Here is a 27501-nt window from a genome sequence, read left to right as displayed (position 1 = left end):
AAAATTTAAATTGTTACTATAAAAATCCAAAAAGTAAGTTGGATGCAAAAGAATAAGCATCACACTAAAATATATACAAACCTCAAGCAAGCATAGAACGATGGAGCTATTTTTAAAATAAAAACAGCAGCTCATACTGAAGATTCCAAAAAAAAAAAAAAAAATTGCTACAGAATATGCTTTGCAGCATTTTTATTCTATTGCCTAGTATAGAATGTTACAACTCTATACTATATTTGAATGGTTATGATATAGAAGTGTGATAATGACTGCTTTAGGAAAAATATAATCCAGCTCTTTTCTCTTCAGGCTAAAATCCACACAGAAGTTGACCAAGGCTCTTGAAAAAAATCCTTAAAGACATCTAGTTTATTTTTTTAATAATAATCTTGAGTTTAGTTTTCTCCGGAAAACAGGGCCCTACAGAGAAAAATTACAATCTGCAATCCCAGAATAGCCTGCATTATACAAAGTGTGTATTTGTTTTGGAGTCATTTCACCATATCTGCTCCATGTTGGAACTACAGAAAAGAATCTTCTTCTACAATCTGATAGCAAAAGTTGTTCTTTCAAGAAAAAAATCATGTTTTGCAATGTTTGTTGTTCACAAAAAAAAGTCCTATGTAGAGATTTAATAAAATATGGCAGTTCTCCTGACAGATTTTTTTTTATTGCAAGACTAACAATGTAGTTGCATGAAGTACAGTACTTTCTGTTCTTACATGTATGCTACACATCTGGGTATCTTTATGAACATAAACACATGGTTAAGTTATAACTAAATTAAATACAGTAGCCCTTTCAGCATCAATAAAGGTTTTAATTTTAAAGAGTAGCTCCATAAAGCCCTGGCTCTGCTGATCTTGTTAAACAAAGGACAGCTGTCAAAGCAACAGGAAAAGCAAACCAACAATTTGTGTTAGAGAAGGCAATAACATCCCCTGTACAATCTGTAGCATTGTTCTTGAAACTATTTTACTTACTAAAAGTATTGGTAGATGGGTAGAAACAGAATGACAGAAGCAGTTCAGATGAAACAGTATTTTGATACTCTAAAGAAAACTTTTGTATACATTTGGAATATAATTTATCTGAAGTAGACAAAAATTGGGAAATTTGCTTTCATGTAAGCTCAAAAGAGCAGAAAATAACTATCAGTTAGCATGTATGTACATTTATTAAAAATAGCAACAAAAAGCTATTGTTTCATGGAATGTTACCAGTTTAATAAAACATGTAGAAAATCCTGCTTTACCTTGCTGTGCTTCTTAAATGTTATAGTATATTTGAGGGATTTATCAATACAATATACACCATAGTAAGAAATCATTAAAGCTTGATAAGAGTAAGAAAATAGGAAGCATACAAAACCATGAGATGTTAACTCAGTTGAAATAACCAACGGCTGTTCTGTAAAACTTATACATTTTGACTTCATATTTTAAGAAAAAGGCTGTGTTCAGACATAACTATAAACTATGGTTTAATACTATCAGAACAAGTTATAGGATTATATGTAACCCTACTATAGCTATCAGGAAATTGAAAGTTTTTGTTTTAGGTTAAGTACAATTTGAAGTCTTCTCCTAACTCTGTTAAAACAGACCAGAGACTATCTCAATTCAGTTGACAAAGTAAAATGTGATTAATCTAAAAAGAAAGTGAATGCTTCTAAATTTATAATTCTAACTTGTGCCAGAAAAAAAGATTTGCGGAACTCTCTTTAAAAACAAAACAAAAGAACAACACACTATGTCTTTGCATTACATCGAAAGGAGGCAACTGTACTCTCAAACACAATATTTGACTGAATGAACAGAAAGACACCTCCAACCTAATTTTCAAACACCCACTCATCACACTGTAATATTCTCCAGGATCCAGAGGTGATTTCAGTTCAACTCAGGAAAGCACAAGCAGTTCTTTCCTTACTATTTATTATTAAACTGGAATGACAAGCAACTTCCTTTTATTGTTTTAGTTTTTTATCTGTCCCATTTGAAGGTTTCAGGACAGTGATACAACTATTTCCAGTACAACAGGCATACTCACAAGAGTTTGCACTTCCTAAAATAAGTATCTTAACTAGTAGACATCTACTTTGAAATAAAATCATCTCTTATCAAGAAAAGGAAAACTGTAGTTTTCTAGTTATATTTTTTAAAGACTTAGGTGAAAGGCATTATTTTTACATTGCTTCCAACTAAAACTAATCAGTATGCCTCAATGTAGATAAACAGAATATATGAAAAATAAATTTTCACAAATAATTTCCTAATTTTATAAAAAGTTCTTATTGTTCTCAGCCTCTCAACCATAGTTCATAATTTCCCTGCTGTTCACCCTACTATCTATTTCTTGAACTACCCTTCTGTCTCTACTATCTCTAATAGCTTTACTAGGGATAGTTTGCTCATCCACTATTAGAAAGTCTGATTAGTTGTTACTTGTCTTCATGATTCTTAATAATAATAATAATAATAATAATAATAATCATCATCATCATCATCATCATCATCATCGTCATCTTTATGATGGGACTCAGGGAGGTTTCCAACCTGTAAGGCAAACATTCAATGCCAAAAAGTGAAAACATTCAGACAAATTACATCAGAACAAATCATATTTAACAATATAACAGCAACATAACTCCAAACTTAATAACAGATAAAATAACCAACAGTAAGAACTGAAATGACCTGTACGAATATAACAATTAATAAAAATAAAAGCAATTAAACGCAATGGCTAAAACCATTATAAAAGATGATATGTTACGCAACAATCAGCGGGGCTGCAGTTAGTTCCAGTCTCTAGACAAGGTTTAGCAAGTCTAGGTGAGAGTATATGCTGGACATATTAGTCTTCCTCCTCTCGATATGCCACAGTACATAAGTGGGTTTCAGCAATTTTTTGAAAGCAAGGAGAGAGGGAGCAGTTTTTATTTCTTTTGGGTGGGAGTTCCAGAGGTGGGGAGCGGTAACGGAGAATGATTGCTACCTGTCGCTGGGTGGGGACCACCCTATGACTGGGAATTTGTTGGCAGTCTTTATTTGGAGGAAATTTACTGTCAGCTTCATCTAAGACTGAACATATGACTTCCCACGTTACTCATTAAAATCCAAAAGTCTGAGATTTGGAATAAGATCTGGAACTAGTGGGAGTTATGGTTAATTCTGTGAACTATGTCATATGTAACACTTTTAGCTAAACATTCATATAGATGTTAAAAAGAATATCCCTGTTTTATCCCTGTGAACATCTATCATAGTGTTTTCTTAGGAATATCTGTTCAAAAGAATGTTTGCAATTGCCTCCCTCTGAGGCTCAGTGGGTATAACTTACTCAGGACTGCTCAATCATCTTACACAGCTAAGCAGAAGATTTGAACCCTTATCTTCTGAAATCTGATATTAGAAGCTAAGAAGGATCAGGCCTGGGTTGTACTCGGATGGGGGACTGCCAGGGAATAACAGGTGTTGTAGTAGGCTATGTTTCAGAGGCAGGAATTAGCAAATTAACCACTAGTATTCCCTGCCTGAGAAAATGCTATAGAATTCACAGTGGTTAGTGTAACTTGACAGGCAATCTGAAGGCACACACAGGGATCCCCTATTTTGTCCAAATGCAATATTAAATATAATATGTGTATTATACTTCTACAAAAGATTGCTATATTGCCAGAGTTATAACACAAAATGTGTACATAACAGCTTGACTGTGAAGGAATGACATTTAATAAGAAAGGGCTAAAAAGACAATCACTCCTGCACCAGGAACTGATTACAGAACTGGGCATGGAGTGGACGAATAATAGAGGGAAGTAAGTCATACATATCCCTATGGGTCATCAGTGGAACAAATGCTTTTTTCCATAAATGATGTGAATCTTGGGTGTGAGTGTTGAAATGGTCAACTATGCAAACAACACCAAATTACTTACAGGGGAAAAAATAGAATGGAATTGTGAAGAGTTTTAAAAGCAATGAACAACATGACATATGGGTGAACATTTGTAGATGCTAGAGAAATGATCAAGGGAAAGTTTAGGAGTACCGACAATTGTTGATGTGACATGTGCAGGTAGTCCCCTGCTAATTTGGAATTAAGCAGTGCAGAAGGCAAGCACTCTGCAGGAAGAAACTGCGTTATTTCCCCAAAAGGATTTGTCTTTGGAGAAATACTTCCTGCAGGCTTTTTAAAGTTTTGTGGGTGTTCTTTTTATAGATGGCTTAACAGGATGTTTCTCTCTGACCCACAGTACAACCTTTGGGGTCTGTAGAAAAACAATTTTTTGAAGCTGCAGTTAAAGGCAGAAAAGTAGAGTTCTGCCTCCCTATGTTTATTTTCCTATTTTGACATTGTATAAGCAAGCTGTTTCAACAGTTGCCTTCACTGTATTATTAGATCCCACAATTCTCAAGCAGCTTTTATCTATCCAGACAGGCTTCTTTAAATAGCTTACCATGCAATCTTGAACTTCTTTATTCCCATTTTCCCCAACCCCCAACATATGTTTGAAAATAACTACTGGCTGAGGTAATAACAAGTGGGTACAGAGAAAATGAGAAAGATTACTTTCTTGCATGAATCTAATCAGCCAGAAGCATGATAAAAGAAGGAATCTCTTTATCTCTGTGGTTCAGGAGATCCAGATTTGAAAGATGCTCTGCACAATAATCAAGTAACTGGTATATTTAAAGCCCTACAAATACGCAAGTTTTATTTATGCTATACATTAAGTTGGAGTAATATAAAAAGCCCCTTGATTTAGCTGTTTTATACCCTCAAAGTGACAAGGCATTTTGTCTTCCCCTTGCCACATCTGTAGAATGAAAATGTGAAATGTGATTAAAATGAATGAACCACAGTAAAATGCATTTAACAGTGTAAAAAAAGGCCACCCTATTCAACATTGGCCGTGCTTCCCCTTTGGTGGAATCTTTCTCTCTGCTCTATCACTACCTGCTGTTTCCTCCAACATATCAAATGGCAGGATTATTCCCCCCCCCCCCCCCCCGCCTCACTTCCACTTAAAACCACTCAGAGCTTGAGTTGGGCAGCTAAACACACTGTTGACAAGGTCCAGGCCTGGCTCATGTCTTCAATTTCTCAAAATGCTTTGTGGGAAATGGAGATGGTAGCATACCTTGAAACTCAGTGGATGCCTACAGCAACATATCCAACTTCACCTGTAAGTAAAATGTTATTTTAAGGAAAGACACTGCAGCAACTGGCCATCAGCCTTGACTATAATTGGGCTTGTTTCTTGCAATTGGGATTACTTAGTCCTAAATTTCTCTGAAGCCTGTTGGCTCAAATCATATATTAAAATTAAAAATAAAATAGGTATTTCTCTCTTCCCCCCCTCCCAGTTCACTCTTCAGTTAGCCAATTACTGATCAAACAGGCTACAATAGCCAATGCTACTAGAAGACAGCACCCAAAGTATAATCTTCTCAGACCTCTGGGGTCCATGGAAATATACCTTGTGAAAAGACCAATAAGAAAAAGTATGTAAATATCCTGAGATGCACTGCTACTACTGTTTCTCAGAAACACTGCAATACCAGAAAATTGAAATTTTAAGCACCTACACTGCATTTGAATATATAACTTTATTTCAAAACATGAGCACACTCTTGCTCCTGCAAGAAAACAAAAACAGTCTTCAGAAATACAAAAGCATGATTCAAAACATCACCCATGGGACCTTCCCCTGAAATGAAAATAGTAGCTTTAGAGAAATTTGTTCGTTGGAAACAGAGCTGAGAGAGTTTAAACTCCTTTTCACAACACGTATGGCCCCAAAGTTACACAGGCTTAACAGAGTTGCCATTTCATTAAGAAAAAAAATAATTTCCTACTCAGGTGACATACCTAGTTCAGCCACCACTGTGCTAGGCACTTTTTAACAGCCCAGCATAATAGGGTTTAAAAAAAGCTCACTACTTTTGGGTCATGCGAATGTTCCCAAAGATCCAGAGACGAAAAGCAGTCAGAGGAATTCAGAAATAATTGACTGTTATTCAATGTGAAACATACACACCCATGGTTGTCCAGTAGCATTACAATTTCAAAGGCCTATGTGTTAGTTTCTGGATTCTCAGGAGGCCTTACCCCCCTCCGCCCCCACTGTAGGAATTTTCCACTGGTCAAAATAAGCTGAAATTTGAGTCAATGCTCTATATGGCCTTATGGACTTTCTCTGCTTTAACTCATTTTATCCACAGAACTCTTCTAGTATACAATTAAGACTGCTAGTCAAGGCTGAAGATCTAGCATGGCAAACTTTGCTATTACTCTTTTCTGTATTATCAGTAGATAATACAAGAAAGATATCTTACTTCATACTGCTTTTTCTCCACTTTCTTGGTGCTTACATCTGTCAAATAGAGAATTTGTATGGTTTTCAAGAGATAATTCATCCCTTAGCAAATCCTTTTGTCATGTGGACAAATGCTAGTTAGATTCACAAAAGAATAAGCTTGCAATGATGCAAGAGAGGCTTCCCAAAGATGAAATAAAACCAAGCAGCTTTCCTCCTAATAACCTGGATTAAACTAAGCAATTATTCAATATGTGATAGCAGTCTTATTCTATATATGACAGTGGCCTTACAATTAGCCACTCAGAAAAAGCAAATTTGTCAAATCTCTGTTCAAGTTGACCTAGTAACACAGTATTATATGAAAGCTGGCAAAAATGGCAATACAAGATTTGCAAAACTGATAACAAAAAGTGCAAAATGTCTGTCTGTACCCGATTACCTTCTTTCACTATAGTAAACCATCTCACATACCTGGTCTTTTTGCAAGCTTTCTGCAGTGACAAGAGTGTTAAATTATCCTTGCATGAGCTTTTCTTTGGAATAAGTCAGTGTTATTTGATTAGAAGTACCATGACATAAGCTTTGGCTACTATAAGCATGTAGCTTGCTGTTGAATGAAGCCCACCTTTCTCACTTTGATTGTGCCTCCCCTTGCTAAAAAAGGGGGAAACCCATGACTGTGCAAACCAATAAGATTATAGGTACTTCTTAAAAATACTTGTAATAACTTCTCCAAACCAAAATGCAAGTTAATGAGATTTGACATGGCATAGTAATTGGTATTCTACACAATTAGCTGAAGGATTTTAAGCACATTCAATCATTTAAGATTACTGCTGAATGAAATTATCATGGATAAAATGTTTAGGAATTTCAACCTTCAGACTGAAAAAGAGAAGAAACAGAAAAAACACTTTATGATGTTCACAGCTACACTATTTCACTAGGCTTTTCATGCTGAACAATCCTACTTCACTCTTTTTAACTTCTGTGGTAATTTAAAACTCTTTCCATAGTCAATGAAAACACCAGAAAAAATAGTGTGAATGAATATCAATAAGTAAGTAAGCTACTGCCATATGACTTATTCTTGACATATAAACTACAGATAACTGGATTACCATTAAAAGTAATATGCTTTGGGCTTAACTTAGCACCATCTTACGTACCTACAAAGGTACCTGCCTCCCCTTGCCTGTCTATGCTGCTAATAGTGAAGTGACATGATGGAAAAATGCAGACCTAAATTTATGTTGCCTGAATAAGAATGCATACATCATGGCACATGACATTATTACTTTTATTGTGGCTGAGACAAGTTGCATCTTGTTATATGCCTGTTGAACTCAATGGCATGTTTTAAAAATTCAGATAATTCAAATGACATATCTTCTTAGTAACTGAGCAAATATACACATTTATTCATTACAAGGGCATCACTAAGAGGAAAACAAGGAAAATAAAGTAAATATACATTGAATATCACACCATGCAAACTCTCAGAATATTCAAATGGAGGGATCTATAGAAAACTGAATTCATGTAATAACGTGCATTCCAGAAATGAACTTTGAAAAAGTTTTAAAGATGCTAATGTGGTTAATTATAAATCTAGAAAATAAACTGCTGCCATTCCTGCCTGTAGAAACTACCACAACTGATGTTCACCAGATCATATTTTTAAGAGAAACATGCTGATACCTGCCAATGAGAACAAGAAGTTCAAGTCTCACCATTCTGTTAAGATGGAAGGACAGCCTTGTTTAAGATAAGATGTTTAAATACAGAACTGTTTCCATCTTCTACCAATCTTGAGTCCAAATGGCAAGCTACAAAGGATTATGTAGCATTTTCAGTCCAAAACCCAATACACACATATATATCTTTGGGTAGAAAATAGAACAAATGCTGCAAAACTGCTGTATTTCTGTCTGTGTTGCAGCTTACCTTTAAAGCTTCTATAACAAGATCCCTGGCTTCTAATTCCCCTTCAAGAATGCTGAAGAGTGTCAGTAGTTCAGGTTTGCTGAGTTTTTCGAGATTCATCTTGAACACCTGGAAACAAAATGAAACCTTAAACTTAAGTTTTCTGAAGAAACGTTGAGCATCCTTTCATAACACAACAAAACAAAACACAGATGACGTGCAAACTTCAAATTTCCACATTTTTCTAGATGAACTTATCAAAGCCACACAAAGGCTGCATCTACACTGTAGTATTAATGCAGTGTGATACCACTTTAACTGCCCTGGCTTAATGCTATGGAATCCTGGGGTTTGGAGTTAGGCAAATGACCAGAAAGAACTCTTTAGAAGAAAAGGCTAAGGCCTTGTAAAATGACAAATTCCATGATTACATAGCATTGAGCCATAGCAATTAAAATTGTGTAAACTGCATTCATTTTACAATGCATATGCAGTCAAAGCCAGTACTTATTCTTATGTGTACTTTTATCTACTTGCAAATGAGCAACCATTTTCCCAGGTGTTCACAAAAATATTCATAGACAGATAATCAGTGAAAACAAAACAGGACAACTAGGGCAGAAATATAACAATCAGTAGAATTGAATTAACAAGGATAATGTGCATGCATTTATACATATTTTTAAATAGTACATCACATAGTGTACGAAACTATTCATCCAATTGTCACACCAGGCAAAATCACATAATCCTGAACTGTCATGCAGGAGGGCTGTGTTGCTGCATGCTGTCTGATTATTCCTATTTGCAATGGGAATGGATATGCAAACCACAGAGCTCTGTCTATCATACCATGCAACCTCAAAAAGCTACCCTTTAGTGGTTTGCTTCTTCCCTCCAAAATGAAGAATAAACAATGGATCCTTGCACTGGTTTGATACGGCTAGTATTTTCAAGACATGATGTACAGAGCAAGGCAGTGTAGTTCTTTTAGCCAGTCTAGCAGCAAGCGGCAGCAACTGAGAACAATATTGGACCCTGTAACTTAGTATTTTACAAAGGCTGCTTGAAATGCTATTGTGTATATGTAATAAAACTTCCCATGTGGCATTGCTTGATTGAAATACTTTTTTCTTAATTACCTTTCAAGGCATTCACTCATGCTTGGTATCTAGAATTCATTCCTCCTAACAAATTTGAAACCCATATATTATACATCATATCATTACAAAAAATTAAATCATGCACATTTTCAACTGAACTCATCTTAATCTGCTAATATCTCCAAGAAAAAAAGATTCCAGTGAGCATCTATCTTCAATTTGTAGTACCCATTGCACCATTTCAAAAATGTTCAGAAGTATTACTAAAGAAACAGCATTCACTAGGTCAGATTAATACCAAAAGTAGTCTGTTGGGTTCAAATATCTGACAGCTATTACTTTGCAAAGTAGTGCATAGTTCCATATAGATGCAAACCATGCGGACACATTCAGGTTTATTTAAAGTGTAATAGTTTTCTAGCCGCTGTTATAGTTGCAAAACATGTTTAAAGGAACCGTATATGTCATAATTTAGAGTTCTACTGAATCTCCTACATTAATAGGCTTATTTTCATGTTGGAGTTCAAGGTACAGTGTTAACTTAAAAAAAATCCCCACACACATCAAAGGTGAAAGGCAGGGTGGGAACAGAAAATACATTGCTGCTCTCATTAGTTTTCCAAGTGAAACCACAGCCATGAGTCCTTACAAAAGTATGAGAGTTTGAAATCCAGTGTAACTACTCATTACAACTGTCATCATATCAAGTACATTCAGTGCTGAAGATAAATAAGTTGACTGTCTAGAGGAAGTTTAAACAATTTGGAAAACTCACAGATCTCTTTCATAATTTCCAACAAGACTAGACAGAGCATGTTGCTCTTGAAGAAAACAGCAACCCTCCCTCTTCCTGCACCTTTAAAAGCTTTTCCTTATACACATACTGTTACTATATTTTCCTGGCAATTCCACTAGACTCTTCAAAGTCATCGCTAGATAAATGGTAATAAGGTCAGACACAACACCGTTTGTTTAAAGTACTACTACTGCTGCGGACTAAAACTATATTTTTGCCAGAGTTTTACAACTAGCATTGAATGAATCATGAAAAGTTTTAGGAAAGTAATATAACTTTTAAAAGAAACTATCACTATAGAAAAACTGTTGAGCTCAAATTAGTCCTTATGTTTTGTTCATAGCAATAAGATGTTCACCCAGATTGTAATTTGATTATATTATTTAAATTTATAATACCGTATATTCCGGTGTATAAGACTACTTTTTAACCCAAGAAAATCTTCTCAAAAGTCAGGGGTCGTCTTATACGCGGGGATAGTCATATATATGGGAGTAGCCTTATACGCTGGAGTAGTCTTATACACGGGAGTAGTCTTATACGCTGGGAGTCGTCTTATAGAGCGGGTGCTGAAACTTCCAATCGGATTGGAGAATCTGTGGTTGCTGCATATTGTGGGGGGAGCTAAAAAATCGCAATGGCCGTGTCCCTGCCGTATGCAGCGACTGTATGAAAGCATTAAGGCCGACGCTGCACAAGTATGGTAGAAGAAAATCCATTCATCAGGATTCGTGTACTTAATGCGGTCCCGATGGTGAGCTGAAGGGGCACCTCACGAGGAAGGCGTAAGTGAAGGGCGGAGCAAGCTGCAGGCGTCCAGGGCATTCGGGGTATGGAAAAAAAAGATAGAGTGGCTCAGGGCCCAGACAAACAAACACACCTCTTTTACCTGTCTGACCTCCTCCTCTGCCTTTCACATCTCGCTCCTGAAGACTGCAGTGAAGCGGTGGAGGTGCCCATGTGCGAGATCCGAGAGGCAGAGAAAGAGGTACAGTAATAGGAAAATTACCATATTGAAATCAAATCTGATGCTTTTTTTTGGTGTGCGTTGGAAGAGTGGTAGTGTTATATGGCCAATATATCCCAAACTCTATATTTTAACTGGAAACGTTGGGGGTTGTTTTATATGCTGGAATATACGGTAGGTCAGATAAATTATTTACACTTAAAATATGTCAGAATAATTCCAATCTAAAAAGAGCTAATTTCTACATTTTGTTACAGCCTCTACCTGATCTGCTCGGGTTTTCTATAGCATACTTTTAACTATAATTTAAATATTTGTGATTTGGGTTTAGAGCTCTAGATCAACCTTGAATTCATTTATCCATTTCATTATTACTAAACCAAAGGAGGAGGGAACAATACACTTACACAGGGAGGCTGAAGGGTTGACAATGTCAACCCAAAATGTAGATACAAGTTGGGAAAGATATATTTCAACATCATGCAAAACTAACAGCAATAGTTGCAGCATCCAGTATCTTCCAGTTTAATTCCTAATGGATTCAGAACTATTTACATACTCAAACACGTACAGGAGGCTCACCCTATCGATAATACTGCAGCTATGGATTCAAACAACTACTTAAAATATTTGACCCTCCACCCTAGATCTTGACTTTGCCACATGCCAAGGACTATACTGATTTGTAGAAATACTGTTTTAGCCTCTGGCCACTTCAAAGATCCTCAGGTACTCTCCAACACGAGTTGTTTGTTTTATACATGTGTGTGTACAACACACACGTACAATGACATTATGGTGACTATAAGGGGGGCCTATCATAGGCTTTCCCTGGTAAGATTTATTCAGAGGGAAGTTTGCCATTGCCTTCCTTTGAGGTTAGTGTTACTTGCTCATCACACAGCAGATATCCATGGCTGAATGGAGATTTGGACCTTGGTCTCCACAGTCATAGCCCAATGCTCAAAGCATAACACCACACTACCTCTGGAAAGGTGATTCAGAAAATTCAAGTTGATCAGCCAAAGTGACGTATACATCTCACGTAACAGTCACTCAGGCTTAGGGGCAACATCTGAAGAGGATAGTAATTTACAGAGCATCTTGCCATGATAAGAGTATGCTTGGCCTAGGTTTTCCATTTTTATAGCTTTGCAACAGTTGTTGTTAATAACAACATCATTTTAGAATGGTCCAAAGACCCATATTGCACCATAGGTGCACAAGGTATGCAGGTAATGAGATTAAGAACATCCAGTGGGTTAAGCACACAAATTGATAAAATTTACAACAGTTAAAAACTGCTTAAAATACATGTTGGCTAAAAACATAGGTAAAGGACTACAAGAAGTGCCAGGAAGCCATTTTATAATGCCGTTGTATGTAATGAGATTTTGGTACCTACAGAGCTTCTGGAAACAACTACCAGCAGATGATGAAGGCCCATATTCTTTCCTTCTTTATAAGGAACTATGCAGCCACTTTTGGAAAAGCAGACTTGATAATATCAGTGCAGTCATCAACCAAACACTCCCAAATATTTATTTAATAGACACTTAGAAAGAGTTCACTCAGAATTCATCTTTACAGTCTGTGTCTTATCTAAGGAATAACACACAAAATTACTCAAAATATTTTCAGAAAGACTTAAATTGCTATGCTATTAGGCAAATCAATCACTGTTTCCCCTTAGGATGCCAAGTAATATATTTTGCATTATTAGTTGCTATATAAAAATGATCAAAATTTGAGACAATTATGTACACTGAAAGTCAAAAGTAATCCATATTAATTTTGTTGTGAAATTTATTTACACAAATACCTGATATATCTGTGACAAAATCACCTCACATATTTTTATGTTTTATTTTACAAACCTACACATATATGGGTTCCTGTTTCCCCCCATTTACAACTAATAGCAATTCCATAGAGGTGCAGATTGGGTTGGGTTGGTACTGGGCAAAAGACTAGAATGTCTTTCCTTAAATATTGCAACCCAGATCTTAGTTACAATCTCCTATTCTACCCTGAATAACTTGCAAGGGAATAAAACTGTGTGATGATATTCACAAATAGATCTAGAATATAACCCAGATTGTTCATAAATTTCAACTTGTATTTGTCACTATAAAGACAATTGTACCAAAACTCAGAATTATTTACTGAAATGAAAAAAATATTTGTTATTATAATTTTGTAAATCCAGACACAGTTATAGAAAACCTGCATTGTAGCTCATACTGACAGTTTGTAAATAGCAATAAAAAACACTAACACTACTGATATGCTCTGCAGTGATTATGATGGTATTTATTTTTAATCTCTCAGCTTGGGACTCTGAGTAGCTTACAGTTAAAAAATGGTTAAACAATTCAAAAAGTGAACACTAAAAAAATTATTTGCAGTATTAAAACAATTCAAAAAGTGAGCATTTTGGAAAGATTCTGTGGATTGACTCAATCAAGGAAGCAATTGCCCTGAATTTGCAAGACCTAAGCTGGGTTGTTAAAAAAGGAATTCTTGGAGCCCTTTTATTTAGGAGTGCCAACAAGCCAAGCATATAGCAACAACTATTCTACAAGGCCAATCAGAAGAAAACTTTTGTGTAATACTTTTGAAACCCCAATATACAGCAGAAGTCTCTGAGAAGATAGCTGAAATTAAATTTGAATACTTTGCTTCTGATGCCTAGCTATTTCCTGAAATACAGGCCAGCATTTTCCTGCAATTATTGAAGATATTTCCTGTCCTCCTACACTCTATGAGAAAACATAGATGTTATTGAAACAAGGCTTCTCTATGAACAAACTTAATTTAAATTGTTTCTATTACTAGAATTTTAGAAGTTTTTGCTGTTTATACAATAGTGAATATATCCTTGTGATATTGCACATCTACACAGATTCATAAAATAGTAATCCACAGAAAACTCGGGAACAGTTTTCTTTCATATCTAGAAGTTTATGAGTGTAAAATTTATTGACCTCACTACCCTCTGAGGATGCTTGCCATAGATGCAGGTGAAACATCAGGAGAGAATGCCTCTAGAACATGGCCATATAGCTCAAAAAAACACTACAACAACCCAGTGATTCCGGCCATGAAAGCCTTCGACAATACATTTATTGATAATTTCAGGTTCAATTTCTCCTACACCCAGTTATTGTTAAACTAAAGAGTTTCCTTTTATAAGCTACTTACTTTAGAATAGTTACACTGTCTCCATCTGGTTTATAAACAGGTTAACTGATGCAAAAATAAAAGCAAAAAACAAAAACAAAACACATCTCTGGATATATTTATTATGCCTGTGCAATGAATGGAAAAATGCTCATTACTAAATTATGGGGATGGCAAACTGTTCCTAAAGTATTTCTAAAATATTGTTAGTGGTCCGAATAATGAATTTGTTGTTACCTTTTCATTAAGTAATTGCGTGGGGGGAGGGGAGCTTCCGGGGCTCCTTTCTTCTTCATTTTTAGAGCTACCGGGATGAAACTTGCTACAGTGGTAGAACACATTTACCACTATTGTTCTCCCACCAAGTTTCAGAATGGTTCACTCATCCACTGATTTTTGGAAATTTAAAAAAGTTTTTATGAACATTAAAAAAACCAAAAAAAGACAAGCGCTATTTCCTTGAATTTCTATTTTCAGTGATACAACATAATCAGAGAATCATTCCCAAGTTTCAGAAAGATTTACACACCTGCTAATTTTTAGAGAATTTCAACCAACATAAACTTAACAGTACTACTTCACTACAAGGCCCCAGGGGCCATCCAGTCCAACCCTTTCCGCCAGGCAGGAAAATCACGGTCAAATCAGTCCCAACAGATGCCCATCCATCCTTTGAAATAATAATAATAATAATAATAATAATAATAATAATAATAATAATAATATAATAATAATAATAATAATAATATAGGATATCCACTAGGTAAACTTTGGAGTTACTACCTCTCACCTTTGCCTATCTCACAGGGTTGATTCAACTCCCAACAATCTCCTTTTTTGATGAAATTCCTTTAGAGAATGAACACGGGTTTTCTCCCACCAAAACTTTCAGGGAGGAGGGGGCGGCAAAAGGCAGTAAGCAGAATTCTGGCAAGTGTAGTTTGGGAAGGTGAGGACCCCTGTGGCAAGGCCTCACCCTAAACTACATTTCCCAGAATTCTGCTCACTTCCCATGTTAAAGCCTCAATGTGAGTGCGGTCTCTGCCTGTCTCTCCCTGGGTCTGCCATGTGCTAGAGGAGTTTCTTCCTTGCCTGGCCATCCAGCCAGGCATCCCTCCCTCCCTTCCTTGCCCGGCCATCCAGCCAGTCATCCCCAGGATCCCTCGCCGTCCTCTTTGGGGGAAGCAAACCCAGCCCTTTTGGGGGAGAAGATCACCACAATGAAAATCTGGAGCCATTTATAAGACTTATGTAACTCTTCCGAAAGTCATAGGTCAATGTTTGTGTGGCCTGCCCTCCTGTTTCACAGTATCACTTCATATGTACGAATCTTATGAAAGAGATACAACAAACTAATTACAAAGTTTTGCACAACCCTAATACTTATCCGTATTAACACCAACATAATTTAGCTATTGTTGTATGCCTTCAAGTTGTTTCTGATTGTATCACTGAGGTTTCCTCGCAAGATTGTTCAGAGGTTTGCCTTTGCCTTTCTATGAAGTTAAGAGAGCTTGACTTGACCAAGGTCATTCAGTGGGTTGCAATGGTTGACCAGGGATTCAAACCCTTGTCTCCAGAGTCATAGCCTAATGATCAAACCACTACATGAAGTATTTTTGAAACAGCATCCTGTCAACACAACAAACCTATACACTGAGTTTAATGAGGCTTATTCTCTCTATTGTAAATTGTGATCTTAGATGCTCTTCAGTTTCCCAATTGGGAAACATGTGAGAAAGGATACCTGACAAAACTGCACTGTTAATCTTTATAAAAGTGTGCTTAATATTTTACTGATATACTTGAGAAAAAGGAACCAGCAGCCCAGTTAATAATAGTCTTTTCCTTATAAAGGTTGAACATTCCTTATCTGGAAATCTGAAATCCTTCAAAATTGTCCACATGGGTGTCTGAGATAACTTTCCCATAGTTCAATATCCACAAACTTGGTTTCAATCAGCTAGGCTTTGAAGCTACAAGGCCATTAAATGCTAATCAAGGTGGCCAATTGGAACATTTACAATTGCTTCAAGCAGACAAGAGTTCTTTTCACCACCCTGGACATTCCACAGATATATAAACCTCACTTGCCTAATTTCCAACAAACCTCACTACCTCTGAGGATGCCTGCCATAGATGCGGGTGAAACGTCAAGAAAGAATGCTTCTGAAACAAGGCCATACAGCCTGGAAAATTCACATCAACCCACTGTATATAAACTAATGAATTCCATGTTTAGTCTTGGATCCCAGCTCCAAAATTTCATCATGCATATATACCAGGAAAAAGAATGAAATCCAAAACACTACTGGTCCTAAATATTCCAGATAAGGAATGCTCAACCTATACTATGGCAATTTTATGAACAAATAAATCATGAAAGACTTCAAGCCAAGTATGTATTCTCATGTCACAACAAAAATCGCTGAAGCTTTTTTTTTTCTTGAAAAACTGTATTTTTCTTGCACAAATAAGTTATTCTTATAACTACCTGACATTTACTATATGGAAAAAATCTCAAACTGTCAAATATATAGGCAATAATAGAAAGAAAATGAAAATATTTTTTCACATTATAAGCTGGACTTGTTTTTTTGTCAGTCCCATGAAAGCATTTACAATCTGATGACAGTTGATATCTTTCTCAAAATCTAAAATCATTACTGTTTGAACTCTGAAGATTGTTATCTTTGAAGTTTAAAGCAAAGTTTTGAGCAACCATGATACTAACCGGAATTTGTTCATTTTTTTAAAATACAATCTATTTTATCTGTGAAGTTATATAGGCAGTTTGAGTCAGTATTAAAAGATCCTGAGTGTCCTCCTAGAGTTTTCAAAGTTTTATTTAGGGTCAGAACTCCAAAGACAGGAAAGGTACTTGCTGAATATTTTAGACATAATTAGATGTATGTCTGTTCCTTTCTGTAATCTGTCACCGCATCTTTCACATTTTGTCTCTTTGCTCTACAGTGTAGTTTAAGCATTGATCTGAGAAATAACTAACCGAAATGATGAATCTAAGCCACAGTCTGCCCACTATGGACAAAGGATGCAACATTCTGATTTTGACAGTTTTCCAAGAAATCAAATACAGACTATTTCAAAATGATGGACCCAATTTCAAAACAGTGCATTTCATGATGACAATATGTTACAATTACACAAAAAGTTATAAACACTTCAATGATTTCTCAAGTTTTACTAACCACGCTGCTGATATTGTTGGAAAAGATTCAGCTATATCCTAATATAGCCTAATAAACTCAATTTTGACAATACATTGCCACATTGTAATTAGCTGAGGATAAGGGCTGTCTGTGTGCTGGGAAAAATATCTAGCAGTAATCATTGGAAACTATACCCTATGCTTTCAAGTGATAAGGGATTCATTCATGGGCAGTTAGCTGTTACAGAAATATAGTGATTTCAAATCAGGTCCACTGCTAGTATTAAGTGATCCACAGGGAACAGGCTGTATGGCTCACAAACATCTTTAAAATACTGGAAATAACTGTTTGATGCTGTAACAAAGAGGTACTCGCATAATTTTCACAGCAACTTACTCGTAATTTTAGATAACATTTTGTCTGTTTGTCCAAAGGTACACCCAGCAATGGAAACCGAACAATAAACACTTGAAAAACCTAGGAATCTAGGAGTGTTTGCAGATAAGAGGTAAAAACCTTCATGTGGAATTAATTAATAGGGTGTATTTCTGAAAAGTGGATATTGGTGTTTCAGATACTATTGAGGCTGTAAGAGAAAGTTTCAAACTGGTGAGTCTCCTGTGCATTAATTATTTTAACTGAGGAGTCACTAAGGCTACAGTGTTTTTTTCCAAAGAAATGTCTACATTTCCTATTATATTGTTTCTCTAAATCACACATGTAATAGGAGCATTTCCTAGTGTTCACTGGTGCTGAATTATAGAATCACAGAATCACTGAGTTGGAAGAGACCTTGTGGGCCATCCAATCCAACCCCCTGCCAAGAAGCAGGAAAATGCATTCAAAGCACCCCCAACAGATGGCCATCCAGCCTCTGTTTAAAAGCCTCCAAGGAAGGAGCCTCCACCACACACCAGGGCAGAGATTTCCACCGTTCAACAACTCTCACAGTTAGGAAGTTCTTCCTCATGTTCAGGTGGAATCTCCTTTCCTTTGAAGATGCTGTTCCATTTCCTAGTCTCCAGGGCAGCAGAAAACAAGCTTACTCCCTCCTCCCGATTACTTCCCCTCACATATTTATACATGGCCATCATATCTCCTCTCAGCCTTCTCTTCTGCAGGCCAAACATGCCCAGCTCTTTAAGCCGCTCCTCATACGGCTTCTTCTCCAGATCCTTGATCATTTTAGTCGCCCTCCTCTGGACACATTCCAGCTTGTCAACATCTCCCTTCAATTGTGGTGCCCAGAATTGGACATAGTGTGATTCCAGGTGTGGTCTGACTAAGGCAGAATAGAGGGGTAGCACAACTTTCCTGGATCTATACTATTTATGCAGGCCAAAATCACACTGCCTTTTTTTGCCGCCTCATGACATTGTTGGTTCGTGTTTAACTTGTTGTCCATGAGAACTCCAAGATCTTTTTAGCACATACTGCTGTTGAGCCCCATTCTGTATCTTTGCATTTCATTTTTTTCTGCCTAAGTGGCGTATCTGGCATCTGAGTTGTACTTTTCTTTTCAATAGTGGTAGTATGTGTTTACAACTGCAAAGCAGGAAACAAACAATGAACCATTAGTAATGTTTTGTTAAGTCTATTTTCCACTATCAAAGATGCACATTCTCTTGAAAATGACATCTTTTAAGATCACTGCATGCATATGTTTATATATAGCCAGGATTGTGTAGTGTTTTGAGGGTTAGATTAGAACACTGGGAGACCAGGGTTCAAATCTTAACAATAAAACACTGTGATAGGTTTGCTTTGGGGTTGCCATAAGTCAAAATGATCTGAGGACATACAAAACAAACATGCAACTAATTACAGTATGTCAATATCAATAGTGAAAAAAGTAGCTCCATGTCACCTCACTTGACAAGCATTTCCATTGAAGAAAAGCTTGGATAACTTTTCTGTGTCCATGTTATAGCATGTTCTGAGGATAATGATATTCTTTAATCCAGGTGCTACACACTTTTATTCTGAGATTCAACTGAACATTTCAAGGGATTGAATATTCAACCTATAATACATTCACATGATTTCAAATTAGTGTAGACTACCTGTCCACTTTTGAGCATGTATTTCAAGTGTATTGAAACTGGGAGACACTCACATTTTCACACAACTGCCTGTATTAAAGTGTGATTGTTTGTTTCCAAACACAATGGAAGGTGATTTATGTTCAAAGCCCTACTCTGCCATAACATTTTCTGGAGGACCTTTATCCAGTCACTCTTTCTGGGCCTCTTAAAGTTGTTGTGGAGTAAGAATAGGCACATATGTCACACCTTGGGCTCTTGGAGGTATAAATGTAACATAGAGCCAACAAATTGAATTTGTCTCACAGCATGGGCATAATCCCTTTTAACACATAGATCTTTCAGTAAAATCGACTGTAAAAAAATCAGTCTGACACAACCCATGTTTGAAAAAGAGGCAGACAATGCTCCTTTTGGAAATCCCCATCTCAGCCAGTCTGAGGCAAGTCAGCTGGTGACTGCATCAACAATGAAGGCAGGAAAAAACACGTGGAAGTGAATAATGCACATTATTTTCTAGTGGGCCCCCCAAGAGAATAAGGAAAACACTGCTTTGAGTGGACATGGAATATTCTCTTTCATCAAGGGTCTCAATCTCTAATATACAGATATACTTCAGTTAACAAGGTAGAATGTGCTTCTGAATATGACTTCTTTAACAGAAAATTTGGTTGACAGGCACAAGGAACATGAATAATTGCCACACCTTTTCTCGGTTCACATAAAACAACAAAGTAGGTTGTAAATTTTGTACAGGGTGAGGCAGCATAACTTCCTTTTTTAAAATGCATGTCATTCAGTCGGTTGAAGACGTAGTGGAGTGCTAGTGGTCTCGTTCGAGAGCCGGGAGTATAAAGTTTTGTCCTGACACAGTTCAGTCACCATCATGCGTTGGAACAGTGAGGAGCATGCTTTTGCTGTTGAGGCCTACTTTTCGAGAGGATTTGGAGTGGCTGGCCCGCTCTCCAGATTTGGCCCCTTGTGATTTTTTTCTATGGGGTGTTTTGAAATCCTGTGTTTATGTGAACCGACCAAGAACCCTACAAGATTTGAAGACCAACATCCAGGAAGAAATTGCCAACATAACGCCTGCTATGCTGGCAAGAGTCATGACAAACGCCAGAAATCGGTTTACTCAGTGTATGGAAAATGGAGAATGGGGGACGTCACCTACCTAATTTGATCTTCAAAACTATGTAAAACAAAACTTTAGGTATGCGCCTACATTATAAAAAAATAAATTTCTGATTCATACAATGAGTTTTATTAAGTTTTGAAAAAAAACGTTATGCTGCCTCACCCTGTATAAATGAACAGTTTGAGCCATCCAGAGTCTATGTGAAAATGTCTTCCAAAATGCATCCAAGGGTTATCTTCTCTTTTATAAGTCTCCACTTTTTCTATGATTTTCATTTTGGTGGCCAAACTTATTGATCTATGCTTTTTAACATGCTCTTGGGGTAGCTGTGTTCTCTGTGTTAACAAATGCTCAATTAGAAAGAATGAAGGTAGCTGTTGTTTACTTTACCTGTTGTAAGCAAGCACACATGGATAAGCAGGATTAGATGGATAAGAAAGCTCTTTCTAAGCTCAAGCTGCCTTCTATTGTTTACTTCAGACATGCCAATATAACCTGACATCAGAAGACTGTAGCCCTCTATTAATATCACATCATTTTCAATGCTTCCTTAAAAAACCCCTCCAGCTAGACAGAGGAGGAAAAGGAAAAGGGGGCTCAGCAAGTGTAACAAGACTTTGTAAAAGTCAACTTCGTTAGAAATTTTGTTAAAAGACCTGTGCCTTTAATGCAGATCACTGCTTATTTTCCTAAACATCAATAGGTTTGTTCTGTTTTTTGAAGTCTCTTGCACTACTGTAGTGAAACATGTGGATTACCTTCATTCAGTGCAACCTTTCAGGAATTACTTGTGTGTTTAAACATTAGAAGCACAATAGCTAAGGAAAAGGAAAACCACAACACCAATAAAGCTGTGGTGGCGGACGTGATTTTGAGTAAAGTACAAGACCACACTGGCACTAAAGAGATCTACTTGGTAGTACATGGATTGTAACTTTAAAATATTTTTCTAAATATTTACATCAGAATTTTATTATAAATTATCCAATTAATTTACTTCATGTTTTTAAAGAAATATTGCAGTATTATGGCAACATCTTGAATTACCTAAGATTAAAAGAACATCATATAACACACTACTTTCTATAGACTGATGTCTGCAGTTAGAGCTCCCTCCTTTGCTTTGAAGACTTCCAACACCTGATGCCTCCAATATGAACAGAGTAAACATACAGCAACTGCTGATCTGTGTTGTCAGTGCTACTATGGCCGCTAAACACACCTTTAACAAACATAGAAATTCTGCAAAGCAGCTACAAGCAAAAGCTTCGGCTTATATAAAAAAGCCAATATTCTAGAGAAAGTAGCATGTATGTTAGAGATAATTAAATTTACTAAAATAGTAATTATTATTTTTTAAAAAAAATCTGGCTAAGAAGGTTTGCTATATATCAAGCACTAGATAATCATTTAAACTTAATATCCCTAATTAGTCTTTTAATTTTGGCTACAGTCACATAACATATATTTATCACAAACCCATTATGGTGGAACCCCCATCTGTATAAGAAAGCACTAAAATTGCATTTAGTGTTCTTTTGTGATGAATTATTGGCTGTTTGACAGCCAAAAACACATTTCATTGAATATGGTAAGCTATTAACCGAGTATATATCAACACAAATTAGAAGCTTCCCTCACTGAATTACAAAGACAGTTTTACCTAGAGCAAATAAATGGTCTCTGTGAAAAGAACCCCAAAACACAAAATATTCTTTTGATATTCTAGCGGATTCCAACACCCTGTGGTTTTTCCAGACTGAAATTCTATTTTTCAGAAAAAAAATACATAGCTGTGAAATAGTTTAAAACAATTACTGTTCTTTCCTCATACCCAGAAAATTGCTTTTAAATGGCTCTAAATTCCTTCAAAGTTAGCCATTCCTCTTAACACATCAATTTTCTAAATCTGATCATAAAATAATTCCAATTATGTTCAATTTTCAAACCAAGGAGAGCTGCTGAACAAGATTTCCTTAGTATGTTTTGTTCTGAGATTCTTTCAAAAGATAAAATGGATAATTTTGTGATCAAAGCAGGGGAATCCGATCTGGTCTTTTTGTCCAGTGGAGCAACTTTCTACATGAAGTTGGAAACCTAGGGAGAAGGTCGAATGTGGAAAGTATGACAGTGGGAGCGGGGTATAATATTCAGCCTCTTATGTGCCCATTTATGTGTGGGGATCATAGGTTAGATCATTTTTACTCCTAGGGTTTTCACGACAGAATATGACTAAGAAAATGCAATTGGCAGCATTTCTCATTTTGGGGAAATGAAGATGAATTCGAAGACTGCAGAGCCTAAGTATCACATCTCTTCCTCTTTCTCTACCTTTCACACACACACACCACATGCAAGGTCTAAAACTCACAGGCCAATTTCACACATTATAGTTACATAACTATAACTCCAGGAACGGTTACCTCAATGCATCATGTTGGCATACAGACACTTGTTAATCTGAAACACAAGTTAGCTCTCAAGGGGCTCCTTAAAGAAAGAGATGAATCCTTTCACAGCAGCCTCTTCATTCTTTCCAACCCTCTTAGGCCCTGTCGATCTCAGACTGAGTATCTCTTAGCCAGAATACCCCAAACTCCAAAATTGTCTGCTGGGACAATTGCACATTAACTTGGTTTCGTGCACTAAATTATTACAAGGATTGTCAATAAAATGAGGCTATGTCTACAAGGTATATATCAAACATAAATCATCTTCATGTTAAGGCTTGGGTCCCATGCCTAAAAGATGTCATTATATATATGCACATATTCCAAAATCCAAAAAAATCCAAAAATCCTGATCACAAGTATAAGAGAGGTTCAACAGTACCTGATACTCCCGTTGAGCATTTTTAATCCAAAATGTTTTGTACCAGAAGTATTTTGGATTTTCTTCCCTGGATTTTAGAATATCTACATTTGCATATACATATATAGATAATTTGGACATGGAACCCATCTAAACATGAAATTCATCTATGTTCTAAACATACATAGCCTGAAGATAGATTTTATACAACAAGTAAAATAATTTTGTGCCTGGGCTGTGCATGAGGCACAGGTGTAATTCCACCAGCCATCCGTGTGAAGTTTCAAATTTTGGAATTCTGGGTAAGAGATGCTCAAAATGTGTTAAAAAAAAAACACATTTTGGAATTCCTGCATTTGCATATACATACATAATGAGATAACTGACCCAAGTCTAAACAAGACATTCATCTATGCCCTATATATTCATAGAACCACAGAGTTGGAGGAGACCACGAGGGTCAACCATTGCAACTTGCTGCCATGCAGGAAGACACAATCAACACACTTTTGATAGATGGTCATCCGGCCATAGCTTGAGGGTAATTTATACACGATGTTTAAATAATGTTGTGCCTGAAACAAACTTGTGCGTGAGGCAAAGGTGTCACCCTCTCACTCTTGCATTTCAGATTTTGAAAAAGGGATACTCCTACTTTTGGGTACTTGTGTTTTTTTTTAACTTGTGTTTTGGGTTGTTTCTATATTGATTTGATGTGTTATTCTTTTTATTTTTATGTATCTTATTGTGTTTATTCATGTTGTGAGCCACCCCACAGGGAGACGGAGCAAGGTACAAAGAAAGTTTCATGGCCGGAATCACTGGGTTGCTGTGAGTTTTCCAGATTCTCCCAGGCAGAAACCAGCCAGGCTTTGAAGCTGCAAGGCCAGTAAATGCTAACCAAGGTGGTCATTTGCAATATTGACACTTGCCTCAAGCAGACAAAAGTTCTTTCTTCTACCATGGACATAGAATCATAGAGTTGTAAGAGACCTCACGGGCCATCCAGTCCAACCCCCTGCCAAGAAGCAAGAAAATTGCATTCAAAACACCCCGACAGGTGGCCATCCAGCCTCTGTTTAAAAGCCTCCAAAGAAGGAGCCTCCACCGCAGTTTGGGGCAGAGAGTTCCACTTCTGAACAGCTCTCACAGTTAGGAATTTCCTCCTAATGATCAGGTGGAATTGCCTTTCCTGTAGTTTGAAGCCATCGTTCTACATCCTAGTCTCCAGAGCAGCAAAAAACACAGGTTTTATTGGATTTTGGAATATCAATATCTGGAATACATATATATCCAGAATTAGATGCTAGCGCTGGAAGAGACCACAAGGGCCATCAAGTCCAACCCCTTGGCAAGAAGCAGGAAAATCACATTCAATGCACCACCAACAGATGGCCACCCAGCTTCTGCTTAAAGACTTCCAAGGAAGGAGCCTCAACCACACCATGGGGCAGAGAGTTCCACTGCTGAACAGCTCTAACAGTAAGGAAGTTCTTCCTAATATACAGGTGGAATCTCCTTTCCTGTAGCTTGAAGCCACTGTTTTGTGTCCTAGTCTACAGGACGGCTGAAAACACAGGTTGTGTTGGATTTTGGAATATCAATATCTGGAATACATATATTATTTATTTATTTACTATACTTGTATCCTGCCTTTCTCAGCCTTATCGGCGACTCAAGGCGGTTTACAACAAGTCAGAACGCATAACAACAAAATACAAATTAAACATTATAAAACCACAGTAGATGCAATAAAAACAATGAAAACCATATATATATATATGGCAAAAAGCAGGAAAATCACATTCAAAGCACCCCTAACAGATGGCATTTCAGCTTGCTTAAAAGCTTCCAAGGAAAGAGTCTCCACCACACCTCGGCAAAGAGTTCCACTACTGAACAGCTCTCACAGTCAGGAAGTTCTTCCTAATGATCAGGTGGAATCTCTTTTCCTGTAGTTTGAAGCCATCGTTCTGCATCCTAGTCTCCAGAGCAGCAAAAAACACAAGTTTTGTTGGATTTTGGAATATCAATATCTATCCAGAATGAAATGCTAGTCTTGGAAGAGACCCGTGGGCCATCCAGCCCAACCCCCTGCAAGGGAGGAAAATACAATCAAAGCACTCCTGACAGATGGCCATCCAGCTTCTGCTTAAAGACCTCCAGAAGAGGAGATGTGCCAGGCATGGGCAAACTTGGGCCCTCCAGGTGTTTTGGACTTCAACTCCCACAATTCCTAACAGCCTACCGGCTGTTAGGAATTGTGGGAGTTGAAGTCCAAAACACCTGGAGGGCCCAAGTTTGCCCATGCCTGAGATAACCTGCTGGTGAGATTATGGAAGCATGAAATGCATAGGCCGAAGGTAATTTTGTGACTGAAACCGAAGTTGTGCGTGAGGCAAGGGTGTCCCTCTCTCGGGTGGACCGTTCGGGAGAGAAGGGATGCTCAAGCTGTATCCAAATGCCGGCCAAGAAAGAGAGAGAGGGAGGGAGGGAGGCCCCTTGCGGCGGCGGCGTCGTTTCTGAGGGAGCGGCGAGGACGAGCCCCCTCCCTCCGGAGGCCCGAAGCCCTCCCGCAGGCGCCCCCCTCCGCTCCTCCTCCTCCTCTGCTCCCTTCCCCGCCATCTCCCGCCCTCCTCGCAACAGCTTCTCACCGGAGCTCCTCTCGGCTCTCCGCCGGCCTCCGCCTCCCTCTCCTCCGCCGCCGCCTCCTTCGCCTGAGCCACCACCAGTGTCCCCGCTCGGCCCCACTCTCCATCCAGCCTCCTCAAAGCTCGGCCTGATTGACGCTCCCGCCCGCCAACCGCCTCGCCGGGCCCCTCGGAGAATAGCCCAATCCGCGCGCGGAAAGCCGCGGAGCCGGCCTCCTCGAGGGCCCCTCCGACCAATCAGAGGCCGAAGCCGGTGGCTTCGCGCGAAGGGGGCGTGTCCGTGTGAGTCTTTGGGCAGGCTTGAAAATCCCTTTTGTTCGCCCTGGTTGAGAGAGAGAGAGAGAGAGAGAGAGAGAGAGAGAGGAGCAGGGATTTTGTGGCGTCACTTCCGGGGAAGGGTAGGATGGGGGCCATTTGGAGTCTTCAAATAATACAAAATTAATAACAGGCGGGGCAAACTTGGGCCCTCCAGGTGTTTTGGACTGCAACTCCCACAATTCCTAACAGCCTCAGGCCCTTTCCTTTTGCCCCTCAGCCGCTTAAGCGGCTGAGGGGCAAAAGGAAAGGGCCTGAGGCTGTTAGGAATTGTGGGAATTGCAGTCCAAAACACCTGGAGGGCCCAAGTTTGCCCACGTCTGGGAATTGTGGGTGTTGCAGTCCAGTACACCTGGAGGGCCCAAGTTTGCCCACGTCTAGGAAGTGTGGGAATTGCAGTCCAAAACACCTGGAGGGCCCAAGTTTGCCCACGTCTGGGAATTGTGGGTGTTGCAGTCCAGTACACCTGGAGGGCCCAAGTTTGTCCATGTCTAGGAATTGTGGGTGTTGAAGTCCAAAACACCTGGAAGGCCCAAGTTTGCTCATGTCAGGGAATTGTGGGTGTTGAAGTCCAAAATACTTGGAGGGCCCAAGTTTGTCCATGTCTAGGAATTGTGGGTGTTGAAGTCCAAAACATTTGGAGGGCCCAAGTTTGCCCATGTCTAGGAATTGTGGGAGTTGAAGTCCAAAACATCTGGAAGGCCCAAGTTTGCCCACGTCTGGGAATTGTGGGTGTTGCAGTCCAATACACCTGGAGGGCCCAAGTTTGCCCATGTCTAGGAATGGTGGGTGTTGCAGTCTAAAACACCTGGAGGGCCCAAGTTTGCCCACGTCTAGGAAGTGTGGGAGTTGAAGTCCAAAACACCTGGAGGGCCCAAGTTTGCCCGCGTCTGGGAATTGTGGGCGTTGAACTCCAAAACACCTGTAGGGCCCAAGTTTGCCCACGTCTGGGAATTGTGGGTGTTGCAGTCCAGTACACCTGGAGGGCCCAAGTTTGTCCATGTCTAGGAATTGTGGGTGTTGCAGTCCAAAACACCTGGAGGGCCCAAATTTGCCAATTCCTGATTC

The 27501-nt window shown here is 38.2% G+C and overlaps 1 protein-coding gene across 2 annotated transcripts in view; it reads right to left on the bottom strand.

The window, feature by feature from the left end:
* The window catches only part of CTTNBP2NL (CTTNBP2 N-terminal like), a 40661-nt gene extending 14400 nt beyond the window's left edge, over positions 1-26261 (bottom strand). The window contains exons 1-2 of one of the 2 annotated variants that reach the window (XM_060772715.2): positions 26122-26261; positions 8279-8386 (exon numbers count right to left, since the gene is read on the bottom strand). In XM_060772715.2, the coding sequence (XP_060628698.2) occupies positions 8279-8377 (99 nt within the window). In that variant the 5' untranslated portion in view covers positions 8378-8386; positions 26122-26261. Of the gene's footprint in view, positions 1-8278; positions 8387-17872; positions 18289-26121 lie in introns of those variants that run through there. The other variant, XM_067468082.1, reaches the window with a different exon arrangement.
* Positions 26262-27501: the final 1240 nt, after the last annotated feature.

Source organism: Anolis sagrei, chromosome 4 (genome assembly GCF_037176765.1).
Source record: "Anolis sagrei isolate rAnoSag1 chromosome 4, rAnoSag1.mat, whole genome shotgun sequence".
Lineage (NCBI taxonomy): Eukaryota > Metazoa > Chordata > Lepidosauria > Squamata > Dactyloidae > Anolis > Anolis sagrei.
Note: the sequence above shows the minus strand (reverse complement) of the source record. Positions and strands in the feature narration are given on the sequence as shown.